The sequence below is a fragment of the Dermacentor albipictus genome, chromosome 3 (genome assembly GCF_038994185.2).
Source record: "Dermacentor albipictus isolate Rhodes 1998 colony chromosome 3, USDA_Dalb.pri_finalv2, whole genome shotgun sequence".
Taxonomy (NCBI): Eukaryota; Metazoa; Arthropoda; class Arachnida; order Ixodida; family Ixodidae; genus Dermacentor; species Dermacentor albipictus.
The window spans coordinates 110,040,930-110,065,342 of record NC_091823.1 but is presented as its reverse complement, the minus strand read 5'-3'; the positions used below and the strand labels follow the sequence as shown (position 1 = coordinate 110,065,342).

The following is a 24,413-nucleotide window of genomic DNA, read 5'->3' as shown; positions in this document are numbered from 1 at the left end:
GCGCGTTCTTGTTTACAAGCTGCAATTTTATCAACTGAGCGATTCGCATTGTACTTGCAATCTACATATCTGTGTTTTTTAATGGAGCTGGAAGAATTGAAAAAGAAAAAAAAGAAGGAAGCGCCTGTAAAAAATAGTGATGTTCCACCTTTTGAAATGACTTTGTGGAAGGTGCTTAGTTTACCTGCATGGAGAAATCTAAATGGCCAAATATTTACTTAGGAAGAGACGCTAATTAAGGTTTTAATTATTCCCTTTAGGACGCAGGATGAAGCTTCGCAATTCCATCCGAGCACAGTGAAGTGCTCGGATGGGAAGGGCAGGTGGTATTGACGGTTGCTCTGGGTGGTCTGGCTGTTTGGTGTGCACCATAGAGATAGCGTGATCTCATGTGCAAGCACTCGAAGTCTGCTAGCTGCGTCGGATCGTGAAAGCGGTATGGCCTCTTCTTGTGCGTCTTCAAGCAGCACTGTCAAGATATACGGCCTCAAAATATGCTACGAAATTCGGTGTCGCTAAAGCTAACAGTTTCCCAAAAGTGTGCATCAAGCCGTTGCTATTAATCTTAACTGTAACGCCAATGCATTTTCTAGCAAATTTTTGAAGTGGATATCTGGAAGATAAGACTCTAGGCCTAGGACCTCTGGTGAGAAGACGTGACTTCACTTCACTACTGGACTTCGATTTGTCATTTCGAATGCGTACGTTGAACTGAATAATTAGAAGCGTAATCAGGGAACATATTTATTTGGAAACCTGCACAATGCGATTTGTCACGCAGAGTCCGCTTCATCAGGTCATCTACATTGACACGCGGAAGTGCATTATTTGCTCCATGCGAATAATGAAAGAAAATAGCTCTTCAGAAAATAATAGTAAATAAACAAGGAACACATGGCGTAAGCAACCATATGTACTTTTGAATAAGCTCCAGTAAATGCCGCAGACGGCGTCATTGAACCAACATTGTCATTGCTGGTTCGCAGCTTAAGCATGCACTTGCACACTGCAAAGATATACGACTGGCGGCGAACAACAACAAAAGATAGTAGTGCTGCTCTAAGGGCAAATCACTGACTGTGATTAAAGGTTAAGGGTTGTGTTGGAACTTATCGGATGGTATATTCCAACTATACAGAAGTTTGATTAACGCGGAACCCGACTTCCACGGCTGCGACCAAATTTTCTGGAACCCTTCAAAGCTTTGACGCAGCGTGCATGACCTTTATTGACCTTTACTGCAACGTTGCACGTAAATACCCATGCCGCTAAAATTACACCACTTTCAGGTTTGAACACTTGTGTCGACTTGCACTTTTAATATTCGATAGTCTAAGAAGATGTAAGAGGGCATGGCACTGTGAATGTTACCTATCGTGATATTTGTTTGTGGGCTGCCAACCTCATTATTCTGAGGAATAATTTAGCCATGAAGGCAAGGCCTTGTGTGAGCAACCTTAGCGATTGAATAGCGTATAGCAATATAACCGGCATATACGGCGTGGATAAGCATATAACATACATATGCGTAAATATATACGGAGCCCCATGGCGAGGGCATTGACTATGGTGAAAGTTCGCTTGAAATGTCCATATAGTTGCTATCGCAATAAAGCAAGAGTACGGAGATAAGAATCTCGTTAAAATCTTTCGAGGTGTCAATATTATAGACGTATATGGCTTATATGCAGGAGAGTCTATATAACCATCCTGGTCTCAGGGGAGCAGACACCTGCTTTATGTTTTTCTAAATTTTTCTGGAGGGGCAACATGCGTACGTCAAAGTACTCTCATTGACTCTCCTGTCAAAGGTGCATTCTAGAAGGCATCGAAAATATACTCTGTGTGTTTGAGACTTGGTTATAAATCAACATAGTTGCGCCCTTCACAGAGCTTTCATCGTATCTCTCTCTTTCTTTTAACGCTCAATTCGATAATATTCTTTCGCTACCAGACTGCTCACTTTTCCTAAGACGAATTGAAGCTCATGAGTCGTTCTGTCTGCATGTCTTTCCTATTGTTCTTCCTTTTAATTTGCGTTTCTCTTTTTTAAATAAGAACTTTCTTGAGGTATACCTCCTACCACCCGAATCTTGGCCTATTCTCCTTAGTGGGTACAAGCCATAAAAGAGGATAATAATAATAATAATAATAATAATAATAATAATAATAATAATAATAATAATAATAATAATAATAATAATAATAATAATAATAATAATAATAATAATAATAATAATAATAATAATAATCACGTCCAACAACAACAACAACAACTTTTCCTATTATACATCGCGCCTTCGATTGCCCATGATAGGCATAGAAGCAGCAAAGGGTACCGTTAGAGGCTAATCGACGGCCAAAGAAAGGTGGAATGAAAGAACTGCGGTATTTATCAGACATCGTTCGGTGTAGCTTACTTGTACATTGAGTGCAAATTGCCGCCATTTGAGACAATGATGCGAGGTTACTTTTGTAGTGCTTATGTTCGTGATGGTGTCCAAGCTCACCCGCCGGGCCGCCGTGGGAACTCTGTGGCTATGGCGTCGAGCGCGTGAGCACGTCGTGGAGGAAGAAAGAAATAGGAGGAAGCATACAGCAACACGATTGAAGCCGAAATCTCGTGCGCCATTGGTGACCCAACACGCAATCGCACGTCAAAGTGCGAGGTTGGTTTTAGTGTCCCCGCTCTGCAGCCAGAGCCACGGCATGACAGCTGAACAAGAACGCGTACCGAATAAAAACTGCTGGCACAGTTACTGGGAACCAAAGGTCTCAGCAAATCTCGATTCTTGCTCCGTGATCTCGACGCAAGAGGTCACGTGCTGGGCCACCACTGTGGCTTCACAGAGCGTTCGCTTGCCAATTCTGGCTGCATGACGTAATAGTCCCTCCTATGTTTTCCTTTCTCCATGCAGCACATGTTCGCGGGTGCGTTTCACGGCGACGGCCGCCGCATTACGACTTGGACCAAATGCAAAAGGATCCGTGTACCATCCTTTGAGTCCACGTTAAAGCATAACCCCAGCTGGTCAAAATTAATCCCAAGCCTTCTCGCTATACTGCGTCCCTCATAACACAAAATACAGTTTGGGGGCGTTTGAACCCCATGGTTTAATTTTAAATGTCTTCAAGCTAACGCTTTCATCAGACGCCAAACCGGTCCGCGCGATTATTTTTCAGCCGATTCGACCGGGCTAAAGCTGGTTCCCCGGTCCTCTTCATTTTTTCATGCTGCCTGTCACCGTGGATTACTCTCAGACACGTAAATCAGGCATTGCGCCATGCTTTGTTCGTTAATATTACAGAACGACCTCGACGACTGAATGACAAAGCGCTGCGTACGCTATATATGTTTAGCCAGATGAAGCCTATCAAGCTAGCGCGGGCGTTTCTGGAATTCAGGAATTACAATTGACCGATCGAGGTGGACCTTACACATAGTTGCGCGTTCAAAAACTGACGACCGAGTTGTTCCCACGCATCACGCTAGAAATCCGCATACGGCGCGTGCCTGCGTTGGCAGGCACCGCAGCGCCTCCTCCTGCCGGGTCCTGGAGGGCGAGGCGGGCGTTCCGCCTCGCGTGCATGCGCGGGAGCCGGTGCTGGCGTCGTGTCGACGTCCTGTGGGCGCACAGCTCCAGCAGGAAGGCGACGAGCGAGAGAGCCGCCATGATGGCCCACAGGGAGAAGATGGCCGCCATGTCGTCGTAGCGGAGCACCTTGAAGGACAGCTCGCCGGCCTGCGAGCTGCCGGCCTGCTGCATGGCTTGGCAGCGGTGCCACTCTTGCATGCCGTCGTGTTCCCACTTTAAGTTCAGACCGGACTCCATGATGGCGGTCACTCTGCAGGAGCAGCAAGTGAGGGGGAGAAGAAAAGAAAGGGAAAAGGCAGGGACGTTGACCGGAAAAGCGTCTGGCGGGTTTCCCCACGCAAGGGTTATAAAGGTTAATAGAAAGGCGAGGAGGAAGGAAAGACGCGGGTAACGTGTAGGCGCGCGTGAACGTCGTGTAGTCCGAGACAATCTCGCAGACCAGTCGCCCTCAAGAAGCACAATAAACTTGGGAGACGCTTAAAGGGACTGACAACCAATTTTCATGGTACCCATTACTTTACTGCAATGGAAAGCCTACCGGTAACTGTGTATAATCATGAAGCGCTAACGCGGAAAACGCCTTAGAACATTTTTTATCAGAATTTTTCGATCTGCAGTGAGGATGTAGTCGTTCACTGGAGGCATGCTGAAAACGGTGATAGGTGAGCGGTATAGCGATTATACGCCGGCGTTAGTGGGAGGTAGACGACAAGTGTGGGCTGCGCTGTAACAAAGTATGATTTTGTTTATCAAGTCAGTGTTCCTGCGATTCATGTTTACCGAATTGTTAAATGATTTCGGCGATAATAGCTACGTGTTTTCGTGGTTTCCTGTCGAACTGCTTTGGTATTTAGCCAGTCAAAACTGAACCAATGGGACCGAAAACGAAACGATGTCTTTGCACGTGATAGAGTTAGCGTGTTGGCGCAGCTACGCGTGCTTTTTTTTCTATTTCGGAAACATAGAATAATGCGCGAGTGTAATACTTTACCAGCCGCAATTTTAAGCAATAATCATGTTTACTTAATAACAGTCTACTTACGTACAGTAATCTCCCAGAATATATCCGAAGTATCAAGATTTCATCGCCAGGTCTCACTACTTACTGGTTTTTGAGCCTTTAATTCTTCGCAAATTTAAAATTATAGTTCTTACTTGTATCGCGAACAGCGTGCTGGAATGCCCACCACTATATATAGTGGTCATTTCATTTCCATCAACCTCTCGCAACACATTTTGCCCAGTTGTTAGCCCCTTTAAGCTTCGCCTTTAAGAGTACAACCCCTGGTAGCGTTTAAGGCCTTTCTTTCTGACATGCTTGCCGCCAGTGTTCGGTCGTCATGTTTTAGTCGTCAACTGACCCGACAGATGGAGACGTGGGCCGAGACGGAGTGCGCTCACACTAAACGCTGCAGACGAGGGGCTCAAACAAATTTCTTTCTTGGGAGCTTGGTTTAACATAAATAACACTTCGGAGGAATGAGTTAAGCGCAAGACCTCTTTCGCGGGCTGCACGCTTTTCTCGTTTATTGTCTCACGAAATCTTTCTCATTGCTTCACTTTAGACTATTCATCCTGTTATTTCTCTACCCTTTCTTCTTTTCAATCTTCAATTTCATTTGATGTCAGCTTTTTTCTGAACTGTAGACAGGCGTTTTGCCAATCCCGGTAGAAGTTGCCTGCCTATACTCCTTAAATTTTTCCCTCTCTGTTAACTGCATTTCCAGATCAAAAAACATGATTAATTCCTTCTTCCTAAAATAATTGTACTCCTTGATGGGCTTATCTGCCTTAGCGTTATACCTGTTTCCTTTCACTTTCACTTTACAATTTCGTAGCCTTATGGGCGTTCGAACGTCGTAACAGTTATCGAGCGTAGCTCAACTATTGCGACACTCTCGGAATGTTTAGCTGCAGCGGGTCCAACTTTATGGGAACGCTATATGGGTGCTTAGTAAGGGCGCAGGCGTTATTAATAGACAGATTTAGTTCGGCGTCCGCAGGAGCTCTGCGTACGCAGCAAACCCGCGGAGGCGTCAGTGCGCATGCGCAGTACGCAGGAGCACGCACGGTAGCTTGCGTGCGTCCGCATCTTTTCAAAAGCCGCGTAGCGTCCGCTGCGGGCTCAGCCAACACCACCTAGATAGCGCAAGGCCTGTTTACTCCGATCCATGACGTCACGCTACCTGGCCCCAACTTTCCGTTGACAAGGCTGGCGTGATGAAAGCGGGGACGTCAAAATCACTGCTGCCTAGTCGGGAGCGTCCCCATTAGATTCTATGGCAGCCGGGCCAGGTAGCATGACGTCATGAATCAGAGTGTAAAGACCTTATGCTATATACGTGGCGTTGGCTCAGCGGGCTTTGTGGGACGTTCTCGCGTGTTCTCGCGCGTCCGCGAGAGCGCGTTTTTCGATATCGCTCTTGCCAAAGACATGACTCCGGCTTGTGGGGTGACTTCGTGGCGGCTGATATTGGCTACACCGTTTCAGAAGGTGGCATATCGCGGCGCTGAGTAGCACACTACTGGTGCCTACTCGTGCAAGTCATCAATCCCCTTCTCAACTTCCGCGTCCGGCCAACTATTGCCGTGTCATGCGCGCGCTGCGTACGTAGGTGGTTGCGGACGCCCAACTAAAACTGTCTAATATTGTATGTCCCTTCAGCGTACGTAAGCGGCATCCATTCTTAAAAACTAGATAAGTACAGCAAGACGCACTTTGCGTGTATCCTGCGCTCGAGCTCCGGAGGCAGGCGCTTCGAGTGCGCTACGGTGAAGAACCGAGTGAAGAGCAGCTCCGGCGCCACGTACAGCCTCCCTCCGGTGAGCCGGCACTGCTTGGAAAGCATGTTCATGGTCACGATGCGGTCGCTGATGATGACGGCGCGGCCGCTGTACAGTTGCTCCATGGCAGCGGAAGAATACAACTCGGCGATGGGCACGAACCCGCCGTGTCGGTGCACCTGCCGGGTCAGGGCTTGCATGGATGGTCTTTCGGACGTCTGCAGGCGGGAAAACAAAAGAGGGACCTCGTGCCTAAAAGTGTGCGCCTTTCCTCAGGGAAATAAGCACGCATTAGCGCACACTTGCGTCCGCATTACCGCGATGCATGCGACAACGGTAGCCATAAGCGCTGTGGCGCCATTGCAGGCAACTAGTGAAGCTGCCGTAAGCGCGTATACGGACTGACATTACGTTATGACAACGCTCGAGTGCGACTGAACTATTTTGAAAGATAACCGTGTCGGCTGCAACGTGAACCAAATACAGCCGCTCTTCCATGCGTTCCAGCTATGAAAAAAAAAAAAAAAAGCTGGGCCATTTATGAATGATTATAACGCTTTCAGTGGGCTGAGCCCAACCACATGTTGCGCAGCCATACGTATACGAGAGTTCTCCTCTAGCCCACGTCTTCTTCTATATTTTTGTACACTACACAACAGTGGCAGCAATAAGTCATGTAAAACAGGCTAGGACGTAATTATACGCTGGTTTGGCATGGCGTAGGCTTTATTATCGTTGGCGCAGTTTTGTCAAGGCAAAAGAAGGCTCAGAGCTCAGCTTATCAAGCGGCGACGTGTGGTGAGGCAGCGAGCAACTTCAGATATGAGACAAGCGAGAAGTATGGAGGTCCTAGTTGATGGAAATAATACGGCACTATATTTTGTTCTTGCTAACTGGCTAAGAGCGTTTTACTACTAAACACCAACTCGTTGGAATGCGTCGCCAATTGCTAACAGCTGGTTACACGTAATACACAATAACAAGATGTTGGCATTTCCGAACTACGTTTATAGGCAATACTGTATCAGAATTATCTAACCTTGTCTTACTTTTTCCCGTTCCCAACGTGCAACGTAGCCAGCCGTGTGAGACCTTCGTTAACCTACCTGCCTTTTTTTCTTCTGCTCTCTCTCTCTTCTCTCTCTCTCTCTCTAACCTCATGATCAGTGTGGGGGTAATGCCTAACGCTGCTAAAACTTACTTGAAATATAAAAGTAACATTGTAAATTCGAGAAGACAAGTCCACTTGTTGAAACGTTGGCTCCGGCATTCACCTTGTTCACGTTTTGCTCATCGTCTTGAATTTCCATCTGCCGCATTCCCCGTCTTTTCTCTGGATTGTAAATTCGAGCATTTCAGCTCGGGAGTGGGTATAATTAGGTTGATGAGGAAATGTATCCACGAAGGTGTGATGCCATGCATCAAGAACTCAAGGAACACTCGCCGTGGTTGCTCAGTGGCTATGGTGTTGGGCTGCTGAGCACGAGGTCGCGGGATTGAATCCCGACCACGGCGGCCGCCTTTCGATGGGGGCGAAATGCGAAAACACCCGTGTACTTAGATTTAGGTGCTCGGTAAAGAACGCCAGGTGGTCGAAATTTCCGGAGTGCCACTACGCCTTATAATAAGAAAGTGGTTTTGGCACCTAAAACCCTATGATAATGATAATAATAATGAAAAAGCTCAAGTGCGCGCGACAGTGTGTCTTATAGTCGACAATGTAAAACATGCATAGTTTGACACGACATTAAAGCCGCTACGAGGTGTTCGAACTTGCTGGGTGCACCAGGAATCCAAAGCATTGGTGCACCATGTGAGCCATTTATTCTTGCACTGCTTTGAACAGAGATTGCTTTTGGTGGTTTCGTGCCCGAACAAAGGTACATGTATTGCCCCAATCTCGAGACGCCCTGCTATATTCACCCACGCCAAAACGAAAAGGTGCAGTGTACACTTTCTTGCACGCTGATCTCGTGAGATGCAGGGAAAGTCTAGAAGCTGCACGTGTGTACAACACGTTGTGTGAATTACACGCTCGACTTCAACAACTTTGACGTTGCAAGACAAGAAAAAGAGGCATGCGCTTATGACCTGAGAACCCCGTGAGAGAGACGCTCGTTCTCAATGAATGATAGCCTGAACTGCTGGACGCAAGGCCAGCTAGTGTTTCTTCCTTTTCTTCGTCAGTTAGTCGGACACTCAAGTTTTGTCTCTGCTAATAATATTTCTCTATTTATGTTCCGAGTATGTATACTGGTTTTTCGCAGGAGGCCAGGCGCGAACAACGTTCGGCCTCTGAATCTGCTGAAAAAAATTGTATTCGCAGTGTGCTTTCTTTCTTTAGGACAGACAATATGTCATCAACTGAAGCACTCGACAGCCCACTGATACAGGCCTGTGAACGACGCACATGCACTTACCCGCACGTAAGTCTCGTAGACCGTGTGTTTCCATATCAAAGGCCTTATCGCCGGCTGGTCGGCGACATCACCTGCAGAGCGGAACCGCGTTGGCTCTGTCTTGATGGCCATGCTGGCTTTGAGCTGGCCGGCAAAGCCATTCGTGAGCACCAGCACAGTCAGCCACCACAGCGAGTAGAGGAGCCGCCCACCGTGGCTCTTCGTCTGGACCGTGTGCCCTGCACGCCGTGCGAAAGTCCCAGCCGAGCTGGTCTCATGGTGAGCTCATTATGGTGACCCACTTGGGGATGGTAGACCTTGGAATACGCAGCGTCACGCGAAGACACGCGGGCAGAAAACCCATAGCGCCTTGCTTTCATTTCGACACCAAATCGACCAGCCATACCGTTTCCTGCTTTCTCTGCGCTGGAAGGTGAGCCCACTAGGTGAGCAAAGGAGAACGTCGAGCTTGTCGGTGTATTGTAGGCATCTAGGTGCTTACCGAAGAAGACCGAAGTGATTCGTGAACGCTGCCTTGTACATAGCACGCCAGCAAAGAAGGTTCTGCGCAAGGTAGCTTAAGGAACCGTTCACGCGCTGTTTCACAGAAAGGAGCCTTGTGCACCTCAGTGTCCGGGTCACGTCATGCGCTGTTCACAAGCGAATCCTTTAAGCCTCATCATCACTGGGAAAATATATTTCGCGTGGTAGCCCGAACGAAACCCTTATACGTATATTATAAGTGCACTTGTAGCTAGCCTTCATTACGGCACCATCTTACGGTTGCGGTAGAGACTTCGCACCTGATGAATACGGCAGCTATCGGTGTAACGAAGCATGCCTCGCTAATGCATATTTGCAAGATATACAGGCAAAACGAAGTTTTTTTTTCCGGAACTAGATAACTTACCGTCTTCAACAGCGAAGTATGACAAAAAAAGCATAATTGACAGCTTACATGTCTTGAGTATATTCACTGTTGTCTTGGCACAGTGAAAATTTCGCTTTTCTTTGTTGTTACTTCTCTGGGGATAAGTAAATATTAGCAAATCTTGTATATTGCTACCTACCACAAATATACAGTTTCATGCGATCAACGCCGACTTCTTACCCTCAAAATCAACACAAAGTCTCTCGCGGCAGTACCACTACCTGAATTTCCAGTCCCCACCGAGTTTGTAGGATTCCATCGTTTTATTTTAATTTTTGATCAGAATGATCTGCTTCAGTGGCTCACCGAATACGAGACAGCAAGTATTATTATTATTGCGCAACAAAACTTTCAGCTCTATGGCGCCAATTTGAGGCACGCATATTTACAAACCTTCGTAGGCGAAAGAACGGAGTATGTCCCACGCATTCTCGTACATTTCCCAGATGAAGCTGCCTTTAGTCCGCGGCCTCCGCTTTTCAACGAAAGCTAGAGCCGCAGACACGACCGGAATGGTGGCCAGGAGGACTGCCCACACCTGGGCAGGGAGGGCACCACAAGACCTTGCCTTGTAAAAATGAACGAGGCGCGTCCGCAGCATGTTAATCAAAGAAGTAAAAGAAAAACGGCGAAGTGGGGCACATTACAATAGGCGTGACTTTCACTCGCCGTAACTCGCCTGGCCACGTGGACGGCCCTCAGTGCGACTATAGTGCAGCCTATAGGAGCATTCCTGCAAGCTGTCCGTTCCGTTTTGCCCTGCACTTCAGGAACTAGTTCACTGCGGTTAAGTTTCAGCTCCGCGCTTGTGGACAACCGGACAGACACTTCTTGCATAGCCGTACATTTCCTATGCCGCAAGTGCAATGAATGATCGGAACTGGTTCTGCCCGCAGGTGAAACGAACGGTGAAGTGCAGGTGGCCTCGTGTCAAGCGGGTGAAGCGACAAGTGAGTTGCAGTACCTACTGGAGCAGTTTAGCAAGTGAAGGTGGATGGAATGGACCATGTATACGGTGCTGTTTCTTGGGCTAATTGGAACTGTATACTGGTATGGGCTTCGCTTTCGAAGACAGGCACACAGTAGGCACACAGATAAACAAACGGGAGCGCTCGTTTGTTTACCTGTGTGCCTTACTGTCTTCGTGTGTGCCTTACTGGCAATCCTCGAAAGAGCAACCCATACCGGAACCATGTAGTGCATGCTTTGCGCATGTCAGCCTGCCATGAAAAACAACGATGGTAAGGGTGGGGAAATTTCGAGGGTCGAATGCTTTTCTAATTTTTTTTATTTTGGTCTCTTGATCAGACCTTCCGTCAGTTCGCTAATCAACAATCACTACTGTAAAATGTTTACCCTAAAGTGGCCTTCCTCTGGGTCCCTACTGAATGCGCTGTCAGGCTAGTGCGTTCGTCATAATATTGCATTGCGTCCCAGCTGGCATGCACAGCGGCCGTACAAACGACGACACAAAACACGTAGTAGAAAACACCAATGGTAAAAAGCGGGACTGTCAATTTCAGCTGTGGGCTGTATACTTCCCAACTATCACGATGCGCAGAAGCCCCCAAACCACGAATCGTACTGCGAGAAGTTGAGCAGCTTTCGCAAAACAAGCGTGGACAGGGAAGTTTGCGCCACATGTAACAGAAGATTGCTGTCGAAAAGAAAAATTGTCCTATACAAAATGAAATGACAGATAATGCACAAAAAACAAACAAATAAGGAAGCAGAAATTGATTCAAAGCGAGTGGCCATTTTGCACTTCATTGCATTGCATAGTCTGCTAAGAGAGTGGGTAACAGAGAATACGAGCACTGAGAAGGTTTACGAGGCTTCGCCAAATCATCGACCAAACACATGTGAAGTTGCCACACTTGCTGAACAGGATCGTGCCTCGAAAGGCATTGGGTGCTGCAGACATGATTCCGTTACCGCTGCACACGCTGTTCACTTGATCTATGCTACTCTCTCTCTCTGAATTTGGCACGCATCCCCTTCTACCTTTCTCCTAATGTTGCCTGCATGATATATCCACCACCCTACGTATCTTTGGGAAGTCTGTCATAGTGTTCGCTGGCACTTTATTGTTCACACATTTAACCGAACACGCTCTCTGCACGTATATTACTGATTCAAGTAACATGGACAGCTTTGTCGCAAAAGAAAAAAAAATAAAGAATGAAACCAGAGCATGAGGACATAAGCAAAAGGAACTTACAAAAGTCCGAGCAAGAGGTTATTCCGTACATGTAGAAGTTGAGAGACCTGTTAAGCAGCATTTATTGAGCTATATGTTGGCTCCATTTCCGGCTTTTATCGAAAGAACAGCCAGCGCATCAAGCGGACCTGCCCTGTTGCATTTAAATTAGTACGTGCACTCTCGCTATAAAAATTTTTTATCGCCGTTAACGACAAATATTTCAGCGACACGTTCGCGCTTTGCTTCAAGAATATATAGGTCGATTCCGATTCTATTTTCTATTTTTTAATTACGTCCAATCCTGTGCGCAATTGACACCGTTGGGCACCAGCCACTGGGGATTGGGACAGTATAGGCAACACAGATTGATGATAACAGTTCAAGGACCGCAAATATGTGCGCAATACCCATGGAGCTAGCTGGCACTTGAATAACGGTCGCGTTTCGTATGGTTAGAGCTCGAGGTCCTCATATTCTCTCCGATGGTGCCATTACTTCCGCGCTCAGTCATGTATACCTACATACCTCCTATAAAAACGTCCTTCAGAAGGTTTTGCAGGCTTGGGAGTTGCTAAAAAAAAACTCCTACAGACGCTGTAACTTGCGGCCTGCCCCGTGCGGACGCCGAACGAGACTGTGGTTTTGATTTGTCGCTTTCATCGAAAGACGCTCAATTCACGATTACCCGAACAACCGAGTGCACCGAAAGTGTGTTTACTTACTGTACCACGCACACACACACAAAAGACATTCGCGCGGCACCGTCATCCAGCTCTTTTGTGACTTGCCTCCCAGTCGAATACAAACAAGTAGCTGAATGCGTTCACAGCGGGCTCTCCCGCGACGGCGATGAGACCGCAGTGGCTCGAGAACAGGACGGGTGCGTACGTGGCCACCTCGGTGCGGTCGTAGCGGACAAGCACGGGGGCAGCTGCCAGGTCCGCGGCCTGGGAGGTGTGCAAGTGATAAAAGCCTAAGGCGCTACGAAGACGAAGACAGATGTGAAACCGCATTTTAGTAACGCAATCGAGTTAAAGATCAAAGGCGGCTACCTCGGCCCGTTAAGTACGTTTCTTTGTCTGCACTCTTGCGAAGGCAGTTGAAACTGCGCTGACCCTTCAGAGCACGTTTGCCGATAGTCGTTACACATCATGCCAATTCCATACGTGCTGTAATTCGGAATGTTCTGTGTTTCTGGAAAGCGTGACAAATATTTCCTAACGCCTTCGCATTAGGGTTAGGAAGTTTTTCCGGGGATGCCGATATTCGCGGCGGCTTGTGTTAGAAATGGGTTATACCTGAGCGAGGAAAGTGATAACTGGTATCTAGTGATTCGTTCACAGTCCAAACTACCATGACAACATCCGAGAACCAGTGCAGTGCAGTTCACAACACCAACGCAACCAAAATTCGCGTATTCTGCCACTACGTATGAAATTATGGGAGGCTCTCAAAATGACTTCAAAAGAAGTTGGAAACCGCGATAAAAAAGCGATGGAGGCAAAAACTGGTGCACAAAATGTTATTAGCGAGGAAGACGGCAGCATGGATTAGACAGCAAAATCAGACAGTTGACTTTTTAGCTAAGATTAAAAGAAAGAAGTATAGTTGGGCAGCTAATGGAATGACGCGGTTGCCTACGAGTATGAGTAAGAGAATGTCTGCTAAGGATGTAGTAGCCTAGTTGATGTCGTCAGAAAATCAGACGCAATGACCATATTAGGAAGTTTGCAGGAACAGGATGGAGTCACCTGACTCCTGATCGCTATGTTAATAAATTTGGCGGTGGTGTTCGCGCACAGTCTAACCATATCAATGAAATTTTTAGGAGACCAAGAAAAGAACGTATATGCCGGGAAAATGAAACATCCGACAACGCATGAGATCGCACTAATTTGGAAAAGATATTTTTTACACAAAAGCTTATTTGAAGCTGAATAAGAAGCCAACAGACTGTTAAAAACCAGTTGACAAAAGATCGTGATCGCTGCTTAGTGGTTAGATTGAACATTAACCAGTTTTGTGGAGAGGTTTCAGTCGCTATCTTTAGTTTCAAGTTAGAGCTCGTGTCGTTTCGTTTAGTTTTCGGTCATGTGTAGAGCGCTGTTTTATTCTTGACTGTACACTGCAAGCTCGTCTAAAAAGTGGTGGCCGTAGTGGTGTTGCAGCAGGCGGGCTTAGCCTGGCGCTCTTGGCCGGCAGCTCGCCAAAAGCCAATGTATTCCTAAGCCCCGCGCGTCCACTTACCCCACTCTGAAGAAGTCCGATGATGCCTGTGTAAGAACCATTCTGCAGGCGCACTCCAAACGACAGTCGGTGGTCGTACACGATGTCGTAGCTGCAGCTCAAAAGAATGGCGGCGGAAAACAGAGGTACCACACGCGCTACAGAAGCAAGTGCAGAACACCATGCAGATCGAATCCAGTGCTTGGAAAAGGATCTAACGGCCACAATAAGCCGTTAACTATGGGTAACAGCTGTTACACACCAAATGTGCTCTCCGTTTCTTGCAGAACGATTCAAGAAACCCATGTTTACATTAAAAAAAGAAAGTGTTGCAATAATCATGTCTCAAATGTTAAAGGCGCAGAAAGATGAGAAGGTGTTCTTACGGTCAACAGATTTGGGCAGTACACTGTGCGCTAAGCACTGCTCCGAAAGGAACAAGCTGCCGGGAAGGAAATACGGAAAGAAGAAAACTTGTCGTTTAGGGACACACATATACTGGTAACTTGTTCACAACAAGGGTGTGGGCCCCAACGTAAGCTTATTACCTGCCTGTTATTATTATTATTATTATCATTATTGCTTGTAGATTTTGAAATTAATATAAAAGAAAGATATAGTCATCTTATAATTGTGACGGCTACTCCTTTTCGCATAGCAGACACAACAATATAAGCATTATGTTGCAAGAAAATGAATACAAACCACATCATAAGGCCAGAGATCCGCAGCACACAGTCCTATACACCCACGGACATATGCGTATGAAAGGCAAATGCAAGTCGCCCCACAACGAGTTTGTAAATAAAGTCACTAACACACACGAGCGGCCATGGCGAAGTTTTCGATGAGCATATGAACAGATAAGGAATTACACAGTTAGAATAATGCGAGCACAGAATACAAAAGAGTATAACACGTAATATACAAGTGCTAATAATCACTAATAATAAAAGTAAGTTATAGTTAAGGATGCCTGTATCTTCGTAAAAACATTCAATGCGTTCAGTGCTTTTCGCTGTGACATATTTGCGATGGCCGTGGGCCCAGCAATTTTGCGGGTGAGAAAGGTCGGTGAGGATCAACGGAGTGTAGCTCTTGTTCTAGTTGCCGAGGAGTAGATGCTGAACATCCTCATCGTTGTGGCCACAGGAGAAAGTCGGTAAAGAAGCACGTTTTAAGCGATATAGGAAATGTTTGGTGTATACTGCCCCAAGGCGCAGTCGATGAATTAGCATCTTGGTAACTTTATAAAGAAGATTACGCTCAAGCAGCATCAACAAGGCGAATGTGGGATCCTTTCGGCCACATCGCGTTGTACCGCAAGGGTCAGTGCTGGCGCCCATACTTTTCAACATTAGCCTCCTACCCTTGGCATGGCGATTGGGCGGCATTGTTGACCTGCACGCACTCATTTGTGCAGATGACATCACAGTCTGGACCGTCCACCCGTCTCTCCAAATTCAAGCCACAAGATTGCAGCTCGCTCTTACAATTACAGATCAATGGTGTTCCTTTCTGGGACTCACGTTGTCGCCTCAAAAGACGGCTCTTCTTCCGGTCGCGAATGCGCGCGGCCGCCGTGCGTTTAACACCACCCTTATCGTCCTTCTCTTGCACAGAAGCAGAATTCCAGTCGTCAACTCACTCCTAAAAACTCATAAAACTCATAAACTCACTCATAAAAAAAAGCTCTGACAGCAGCAGGGCTCCGGCTTCACCAAGTGATTTCGCAGCGATTTCTGGTGACTCTTGGTCTGAGTTTTACATCACTAGATCTGTGAAGTCACCAGGATTCCGTGGACACCTAGTTCTCATGTGGGACACTTCCGTTCCCAGTGTTACGAACGTTTTTGTGCCACGACCACGCCATCGCCATGCTAAGCCTAAGCACGCGCCGGCTGCGCGGCGAGAATGGAGGTTCAAGTTATCGGTGAAGACATCACTCTAGAAGAACTGACCGCCGAAATGGGCTGGCGCACCGCTCGGTCCCGCATTCCCGACGGCAGACGCAGCCAAAACTAATCTGACGACGACCCACCCCAATCGCAAGACTCCCGCTCTTGCAATAAAACGAGGAAGAACGTTAAATCTCAAGTCCTCAAGGCCGGACGTATGCCCCAATTTATTAAGAACTAAATTAAGGTCGTCGTCAGACCTAAAGGGGTACTAAATATCCCCAAAGGCGACAGCCCCAAAGTGACTCCAGCCAAGACGACACGATCTGTCCGGGCGTTCAACAAAGCATCGTCGTGATCAGCACGGCCCGACTGCACAATGCTGACAGGTACGTGCGCATGAAACATATCCACGTCAGTGGTGTCAGCCACGAAGTCAACGCATACGAGGCAGCCCAGGACTACATTACCAAAGAAGTTATCCGAGGTATTCCCCTCACCGACAGCGCTCAGACAATTGACGCTAACATCATAAATGACCGCAATCCACAAGCCCTGGCCGCCAAGCGCATCGGTTTCACCACCACGACCGTCATCATCGCCTTCGACCGACCCAGTGTGCCTTACCTGGTCCCATACGGTGCAACACTGATCCCCTGCTCCTTGTACCGCAAGAACATCGACATATGTTACCACCGTGGCCGTCTCGGGCACCGCATAGATGTTTGTCCATCCCCTAACAACAAGATCTGCAGGAGCTGCGGCGCCCGCAATCTCGACCAAGACCATCAATGCAACCCCAAGTGCACGTTGTGCGGTGGACCCCACCCCACGGCGGACAAAGGGTGTATGGCCAAATACAAAACGCCATACGTCATTCGGAAACGCCTCTGGGAACAACGTACGGCACAGAAATCAACCCCTCAGCCAGGTGATTTCCGGCTAATGGACACCAAACACCGCTCCCGCTCCCGACCTGGATCATGCCATCGCAGGTCGAGATCCGGATCGACCCCAAGGAGCCGACAGATTTCAGAAAAAGTGAGCTTCGCAGAGGCTATGACACGCCTCTCGCGAGAGGTTCCGGTCAGGTCTCCCCCTGCACCTAAACAAAACACTGGCAATCCGGTCATTGATCAACTTGAGAAAGAAAATGCAGGTATACGCGACCTTATTCAAAAACTCACACAGGAAGTTCAGAACCTAAAGCAACGCAAAACACAATCCACACACAAAGGCGCAGAACCCCCTAGCATCACACCTTCAAGGGAACTCCCGACACCGGCCCAACAAAAAGCGAGCCCTCCAAAGAGGATCTACGGGACCAGTGCGCTCAGAAGTAAGAGACATGCTCGTGTCGCTAGAGAGCCCCATCGAAACTCTCGACAACGCTCTGCTCGCCGTAATGCAAAAAGTTACCGCTATATAAAACAACATCCAGAGTCTTTTCACCATATCCACCCCCGTCACCCCGGCTATAATAATGGACACGAGCGGAATCACTCACGACACTTCCGCCTCGCCACCAACGGCCTCTTAGATCGCTCATCATGGCACACACTAACACTGATACAGTGATATGGCAGTGGAACTGTCGAGGCTACCCCCACAAACAGCTCGTTCTTCGTCAACACCTTCGCACATCGTCACGTCAGCCGGATGTACTCATATACTCCAGGAAACGCACGACATTCCACTCACAATTTCCGGATATCAACCCTTCATCGCTACCAACGCCCCCCATGGAGTCTCCGCGTTTGTCCGCAACAGAATCCCCGCAATCGAACACGTTCTCCCCGACCATCACACCGAACACCTTTTCATTGAACTTTTCAACACAAAAAGGGTGCGGACGGCATCTTCATCCTCAATATCTATGACGCCCCGCCCCTACGCCACAGTCGCTTTTTAACGCTCTTTAAAAAGGCCCTGAACGCCGCTGGCAGCAGCCCCCTCGTCATCGGCGGGGACGTCAACCTTCTGCACAGAGGATGGGGCTACTAACACTGCTCCGCTGTGGGCCGTAACCTTTGGCAAGACTCCCACGATCTCGGCTTCACTCTCACCACCGACTTGACTTTCCCCACGCGCCTCGGCACTTCCACTGCGCGAGACACGGCGCCTGACCTCACGTTCATCAAAAATGTAGTGAACGCTCAATGGCGCAATACTCAATACGATCTTAGCAGCGATCATTCGATCATTGAAATTACTCTCCTACACGTCACAGCTCTATCGACGAAAACGCGGCCTTAATCAACAGCGATGGGCGGAGCTTCGTAATTCTCTAGACCGGCAACTCCACCACTCCCACTCGTGGAAAATTCTTAAACATCTTCTAGACAGTACCAGCATCCGTTCACAACAACAGCATCGTCTCACCAAACTCCTATATTCCCAGAAACCGAGGCGCAATACCTTATGCTGTCACCAATACCTTATGCCAAAGTACATCTCCTCCGGGCCCGTAATGCCTCACGGACAGTACGCGGGGTCCTCGAATTCTCCCCTCGATGAGCACTTCAGCGTGGCCGAGTGACACGCTGCTCTGCCCAAAGTGAACAGCCGTGCAGCCCCAGGCCCGAACGGCGTCACCAACAAAACTCTCAAAAGCCTAGACGACCCCTCGGTGGAACAGCTCACCGAGTACATTAACGACTGCTGGCGCCAAAGTAATCCGTGCAATTACAGCAAAGGTCGTATTTCACAACAAGCACAACGCATCCTACACCAAGCCCCTCACTCACTCGAAAACCAAATCACTCTCGTCTAGTTCCCAGTCCACGCCGGCGACGTGTATCCGCACGTCACCAACCTCAACGCGGTCGCTCACTCCGTAACACGAGGCCTTGTCTACCGTGCCGGAGACAGCGCAGGTGCACCCGCGGAACGCGATCATCTCACCAGCTACAACGACCTTACGAAATCATCTATCTCGAAAGAACCTTCCCCATCCTTCATCACAAGCTAAACAGAGCACAGACAACCACCCTTCGCCTTTTACAGACAAACACGTACCCCTCACTAACACGTTACCACAGGATATATCCAGGTATCTACCTTAGTAACACTTGCAATATCTGTAAAACTCAGGCAGCATCGCTTCCCCACATGGTATGGGAATGGGAACTCCAATATACGACAAATAATACTGTGACCCTCTCGTCGAGATGGCGCGCCGCCCTGCGTAGCTCCCACCTCGACGACCAACTCTGGGCTACCCAGCAAGCCTGCGAGGCGGTGAAGAGACAAGACCTCAATGTCCCCACATGGGAGGCCTAGGACCAGCCAACTAAACTGCTGGTTTCAATAAAAGTTTGTTCCTCCTCCTCTAAATCCAGCTGGCATTTGACTTGAGGGTCCACTTCGTAAAGAATTGATTCCTTCGTATTTTCAGTAAACCAGGCTGACATACACAGGTCCTGGTGGTGGTGGTGGTGGTGGTGGTGGTGGTGGTGAATTGTAGCAACAGGCGGGTTTAGCCTGGCGAACAAGGCCGGCAATTGCTCCGCCCGAGCGTCTCGCACAATACCGCTGAAAGGTTTCACCATATGTCCATCAAGCCAGTCTCTCTTAAGAATTCGATGAGGAGACGTGAAGTTTCTTTGCGGGCTATAACTGATCCCTCGGGAAATATAAGGTGTTGCAGGCGCGCATGCGGAAGGTCCTTGTTTTGCAGATTTTTCAGGAGAGTGTCTCTTTCATCTTGGAATTGCTGGCAGGACCACAAAAAGTGCTCAATGTCTCCTGTCTCGTTGCATGCCGTACAGTTCGGAGAATTGATTCGCCCCGTTTTAAATAACCAGGCCGGTGTATTAGCAGATCCTGTCCTTATTCGATATAGAAGTGTGGCTTCCTCTCGGCGCAATCTCTTGGTTACGCAGGACATATGTGGTGGAACCCAAAGCGACGCAAAGTGATATCGAATGTCAGATTTTTGCACTTGACTACTCTTTGGAGCCTTGATTTTGGGAGGATGATAGAGCACTGCGTATGCAAGCACATCAGCTTTTTCGTTTCCCGAGATAACAATGTGGGAAGGAATCCACTGAAACTTTACTGTGAAGCCTTTGTTGTTGAGTTCTTTCACGATGGCTAGTGATTTGCGTGGGAACTTGAGGGATGGCAAGCCACGGTATATTTGTTGTAATGCGGCCTTTGAGTCCCTAAGGACAACCACATTCTGCGGAGGCAAAGTCTTTAATTTGCGCAGAGCCGAAGCTATTGCTACGCCTTCCACAACTGTCGACGAGGCTATACAGTCCAGACGGCCAGACCACGTATATCTTAGAGAGGGAATATAAAATGCAGCTGCACAGCGGTCTTCGTCTGCCTTGACAGAACCATCTGTGTATACTTGTAGGTGATTCGGGTAAATCGTGTTCAGGTGTTCCAGGACTAATGACTTGGCTTCTGCAGATGGAATGCAGCTCTTTGATTGCAATCGTGGTACACTTAAGTTGCATGTGATGTCCTCGAATGTCCAGGGTAGTTCTATCTTTTCCTTCTGTCTCGAGCAGCGCAATCCTAATACGCGAAGCGTGTTCAATGCACAGGTCCTCCTTTAATACTCCTAATATGCGTTGCATGTCCATTAGTGGATGAGCTTAACTTCTGCATCTTTATGGACCAATTTCGTCAACGTGTCCATTAATACGTTGCCTGCTATACCAGCATATCCCGGCACCCACTGTAATATCACTTCAAGTTTTCTTTCAAATAGCCTGTGTTAAACTGTTCAGTATACTATGTATTTTATTCATAGGCGTGGTTGGATGCCATCAATAGTTTCAAGACTATAGAGCCGCTAAGGAATCCGTTCAAATTGCCCACTTTTTTGGTGTCTCATATGTTTTGATAAAATAGGTGGCTTGCAAAACTGCCACTAATTCCGCTATTGTTGGTGACGACGAGCGTCCTATAGCCGTCAAGCTTACTCTATCTGTAAGGATGGTACAACATAAGGTGCAGTCGCACTTTCTTTGATTACAGAAACGTCCGTGTTGGTGCGTGTATATTCCTGGTAATTGTCAAATAGATGATGTATTAATAGCTTGTATTTATTGTCTGCCTTTCAAAGCTGGACTTCGCTTAATTATGATGAACCTGTTTCTGCTACGCGGTGTCAAGCTCATTTGCAAACCCAGGAGTAACTCATTGCCGCCAAGCGCGTTCAAGTATAGAGCCGATATGCATTTACAAAGCTCACAAACATGTAGCATGAAGGCCTGAAGTAGGCGTATTAGCATCACCATATTAGATAGAGAGTAATAGCATCGCTACAGCTTTACAGTCATCACATTACGTTCAGCTTGTACCAACCAGCCCACACTGATTTATTATCGCGGGCCGAGCAGTAGGTCTGTTCCCTTTCCATGGAAACAGCTGCAGTAGGTCGCTAATACGGCTGTGACAATTTGCTGCATATTTTCCATGCCAGTAACAGGTGCTTAATGGTACGCACGAAACCAAGCTAATGCAATTAAGTTGATGCACCCAGTTTCCCACAATCGGGCAAGCTCACCTGAAAGGAACGAAGTCTGCCAGCGCATCCACGACGAGACCAAAGACGCCATCGATGTAAAGCTTTCCGTTCCTGTAACCAGCCTGCGAATACGGGGGAGCCTGCAAACACGGATAGGAAAACGACATGACAGTGTCGCGGCTTATTCGTCGTGCTAGTTTCTATATTTCATTTGTATTTGGAAAATCACTTATGCGGGAGCCCGCAAGGTGAAGCAAGGTCCACGAAGGGGAAAATTGTTATTCACCCGACTGTATCGCACGAAGCTACAAAGGAAGGCTGTACGGGTTTCTAAGAAAGAAAGCTTAGCAGTTGAAGAGATGTTTGTCCGCGACCGGAGATGGAATCCGCGCTACTAACGCCTTCCCATGAAGGTCCCTATCATCAGGGCTGCCAATTTGCTAGCGTTCTGGTTGCTGGTCCCGGGTTCGAGCTTCGTACGAGGGCGAACTTGTGTATGCTAACCGCCATACTGCGCGAGGTGCGGACGGCATAGCATATACGTGTAATCTGTGCCTAAGTGTCGCGTGGTTCGAATCCACTTGAGCGTACAATACTAAACTGAAATTAGCGAGGCGCGACGTTTACGACATTGAAAAGCAGTGTAACGAAATCTTCATTTCTACTTGGGCGGGCGCGGCAAACAGCTGCAGCAGGTCGCTAACACGGCTGTGAGAAGTTGCTGCGTATTTTCCATGCCAGTAACAGGGGCTTAATAGTACGTACGAAATCAAGCTAATGTAATTCAGTTGCTGCACCCAGTCGAAAGAGCAGGTGAAAGTCTGGAGGTGCGTAATTCTTACTGAAATTACTACAACTAACATTGCACGAAATTACAAGTAAAATACTATTACTATTATACGCAGTAACAGCAGGAAGAATCGTACTGATTCAAAGACCCTTCTTGATTGATGTGAACTGTCAACCAATGGCCGCGCTATATGGGAATCTGCCCGCTGACGTCAAGGGGCAACCACCCGCAACCCCTAAGTGGGTGGGGAAATAGCCTCTGTTTGAAAAGGGAGTGTATGAGAGAAAATTGGGAATGGAGCTCCGCTTGTGAGCCCCACAGACCTCGCACGAGTGCAAAATTTGGCTGAAACGTTAACAGCAGTATAGGCTATTCGCGGAATTTGTTTTTGTTTCTTTCACCTAGGTCGAGGGGTGCTTCCTGTCTCCTTTTGGGCGCTGTGAGCCTCCTAGCTTTCCATATTGGCCGGCGATTTTTCAGGCAGCACATTTAATTTGCGAGGCCTTGTTTTACAGCGATACCAATCACACGGACGCTCAAGACGGGTTCGCGCCGTCGTGCTGTCACAGCATCGACGGCGCATGCGTGGTCCGAGAGGAGAGAGTTAGATATTAGAGGCCAGTGTTCCGACTTCCGCTGGCCGCGAGTGCTGTGCGCACAGGCATTAAGTGTGCTCGCTGAGTAGCTGTGCGCATGCCCTACTGCGGTGCGTATACACTGGTCTCAGCGGTAAGGACAGTAAACGTCAAGCTGCGTCTATCTAATTATTTAGTTTGGTGCTGACAAGCAGCGAAGGTTCTCAGTCGGTCTCATTACGTGCGCCTTTAGGTACGCTGTCCGTAACTCCGCCTCACGGCTACCCTCATCGCCCTAGCGCTGTGAGGTAAAGGCAAAGTATGCGTATACCGATAAAAAAAATTGGGCCAAACTCACCGGCGAGAATGTGACCAGCAGGTGAGATGCGTTCGAAGCCATACTGGAGACGACTTCAGTTGCGTTTTGTCGCAGTGATATGCGCTGTAACGTTTATATAGGCGGATGCCTTGCACTGCACGGAGCTTATTTTACTTTAATAAGGACACAGAACAATCCATCAATGATATGAAATACTGCTGGCGAACGTCCTACAGAATAAAGGGAAAAAAAGAAATTGCTAGCTGCGCGAAGGAACTGCATATCAAGAATGCGAGTCCATAATGGGGAGATATCTCAGTTTTTATAAATAATCAGCAAGCACATAAGTATACGCATACAACACAGCACACTGCTCACTGCAGCGCCGCGGGACTATCTGCCCTTCATTATTCATCACGGAAACATCGTAGATTCTACGATTGAAAGGAGGCCGAAGCATACAAAAAATGAAACTTCTCTCTATTTTTCAAAAATATGTTCTTATTATTCTCTCAAGTCCGGGCGACATGTCATTTGAGAGATATGGACATAAATACAGCTTAATATCGCTTGTTGTACGTCTTATTTCCAAAGCTTGCCTGTAGCGAGCGTACTACACTCCCCAATTTATCAATAACCGTGTCAACCATCATACATTTATTCATTCATTTCCAAAACAGATAGCAGGGACTGTATTGCGAAACAAAAATGTTAAATGTATTCATCGAGCCACGATGGTGTCCAGCCTTACAATTTATTCTTTATTCTTGTTTTTTTTTGTTTTCAGGTTATAGTACGTTTCTCAGCCAGCAACTCAACATTCAGATATTACTGTGGTTTCAGGGAAGGTTGAAAACGAAAGTTCCTGCGCAGTGTCTAGTAGAAGTAATGGTATGATTTTTCGGCGTCTACACTGCTGGTGGTGGCGACGAAAGCAAATTTTGTCGTACTCACGAAGAACATCGTTTTTCTCTAAGCATCACCTGTCACGCCTAACGAGCTATATGAGCCGTGAATGGCACATTATCCTTTATTGGCTGTTAGCTGTATATGCTCGTGATTAAGGAAGATCGAGCCCTACTGTTTCCCTTCTTCTCGTTCATTCATAGCAAGGGTCTCGAAGCGGGCAGCCTTGTTGTCATTAGGTGGCGTATGAGGGTTTAATAGGCACGTGCCTGCTTTCCTATGTTCACGTCACCGGGCAAAA

At 47.7% G+C, this 24,413-nt stretch overlaps 1 protein-coding gene across 1 annotated transcript in view; it reads left to right on the top strand.

Annotated features, from left to right (window-relative positions):
* The first annotated feature begins 8,734 nt into the window (after positions 1–8,734).
* The window catches only part of LOC139057741 (uncharacterized), a 77,637-nt gene continuing 61,958 nt past the window's right edge, over positions 8,735–24,413 (top strand). Inside the window, exons 1-2 of the mRNA XM_070536493.1 lie at positions 8,735–9,058; positions 10,607–10,660. Of these exons, the coding sequence (XP_070392594.1) occupies positions 8,735–9,058; positions 10,607–10,660 (378 nt within the window). The remainder of the gene's footprint in view (positions 9,059–10,606; positions 10,661–24,413) is intronic.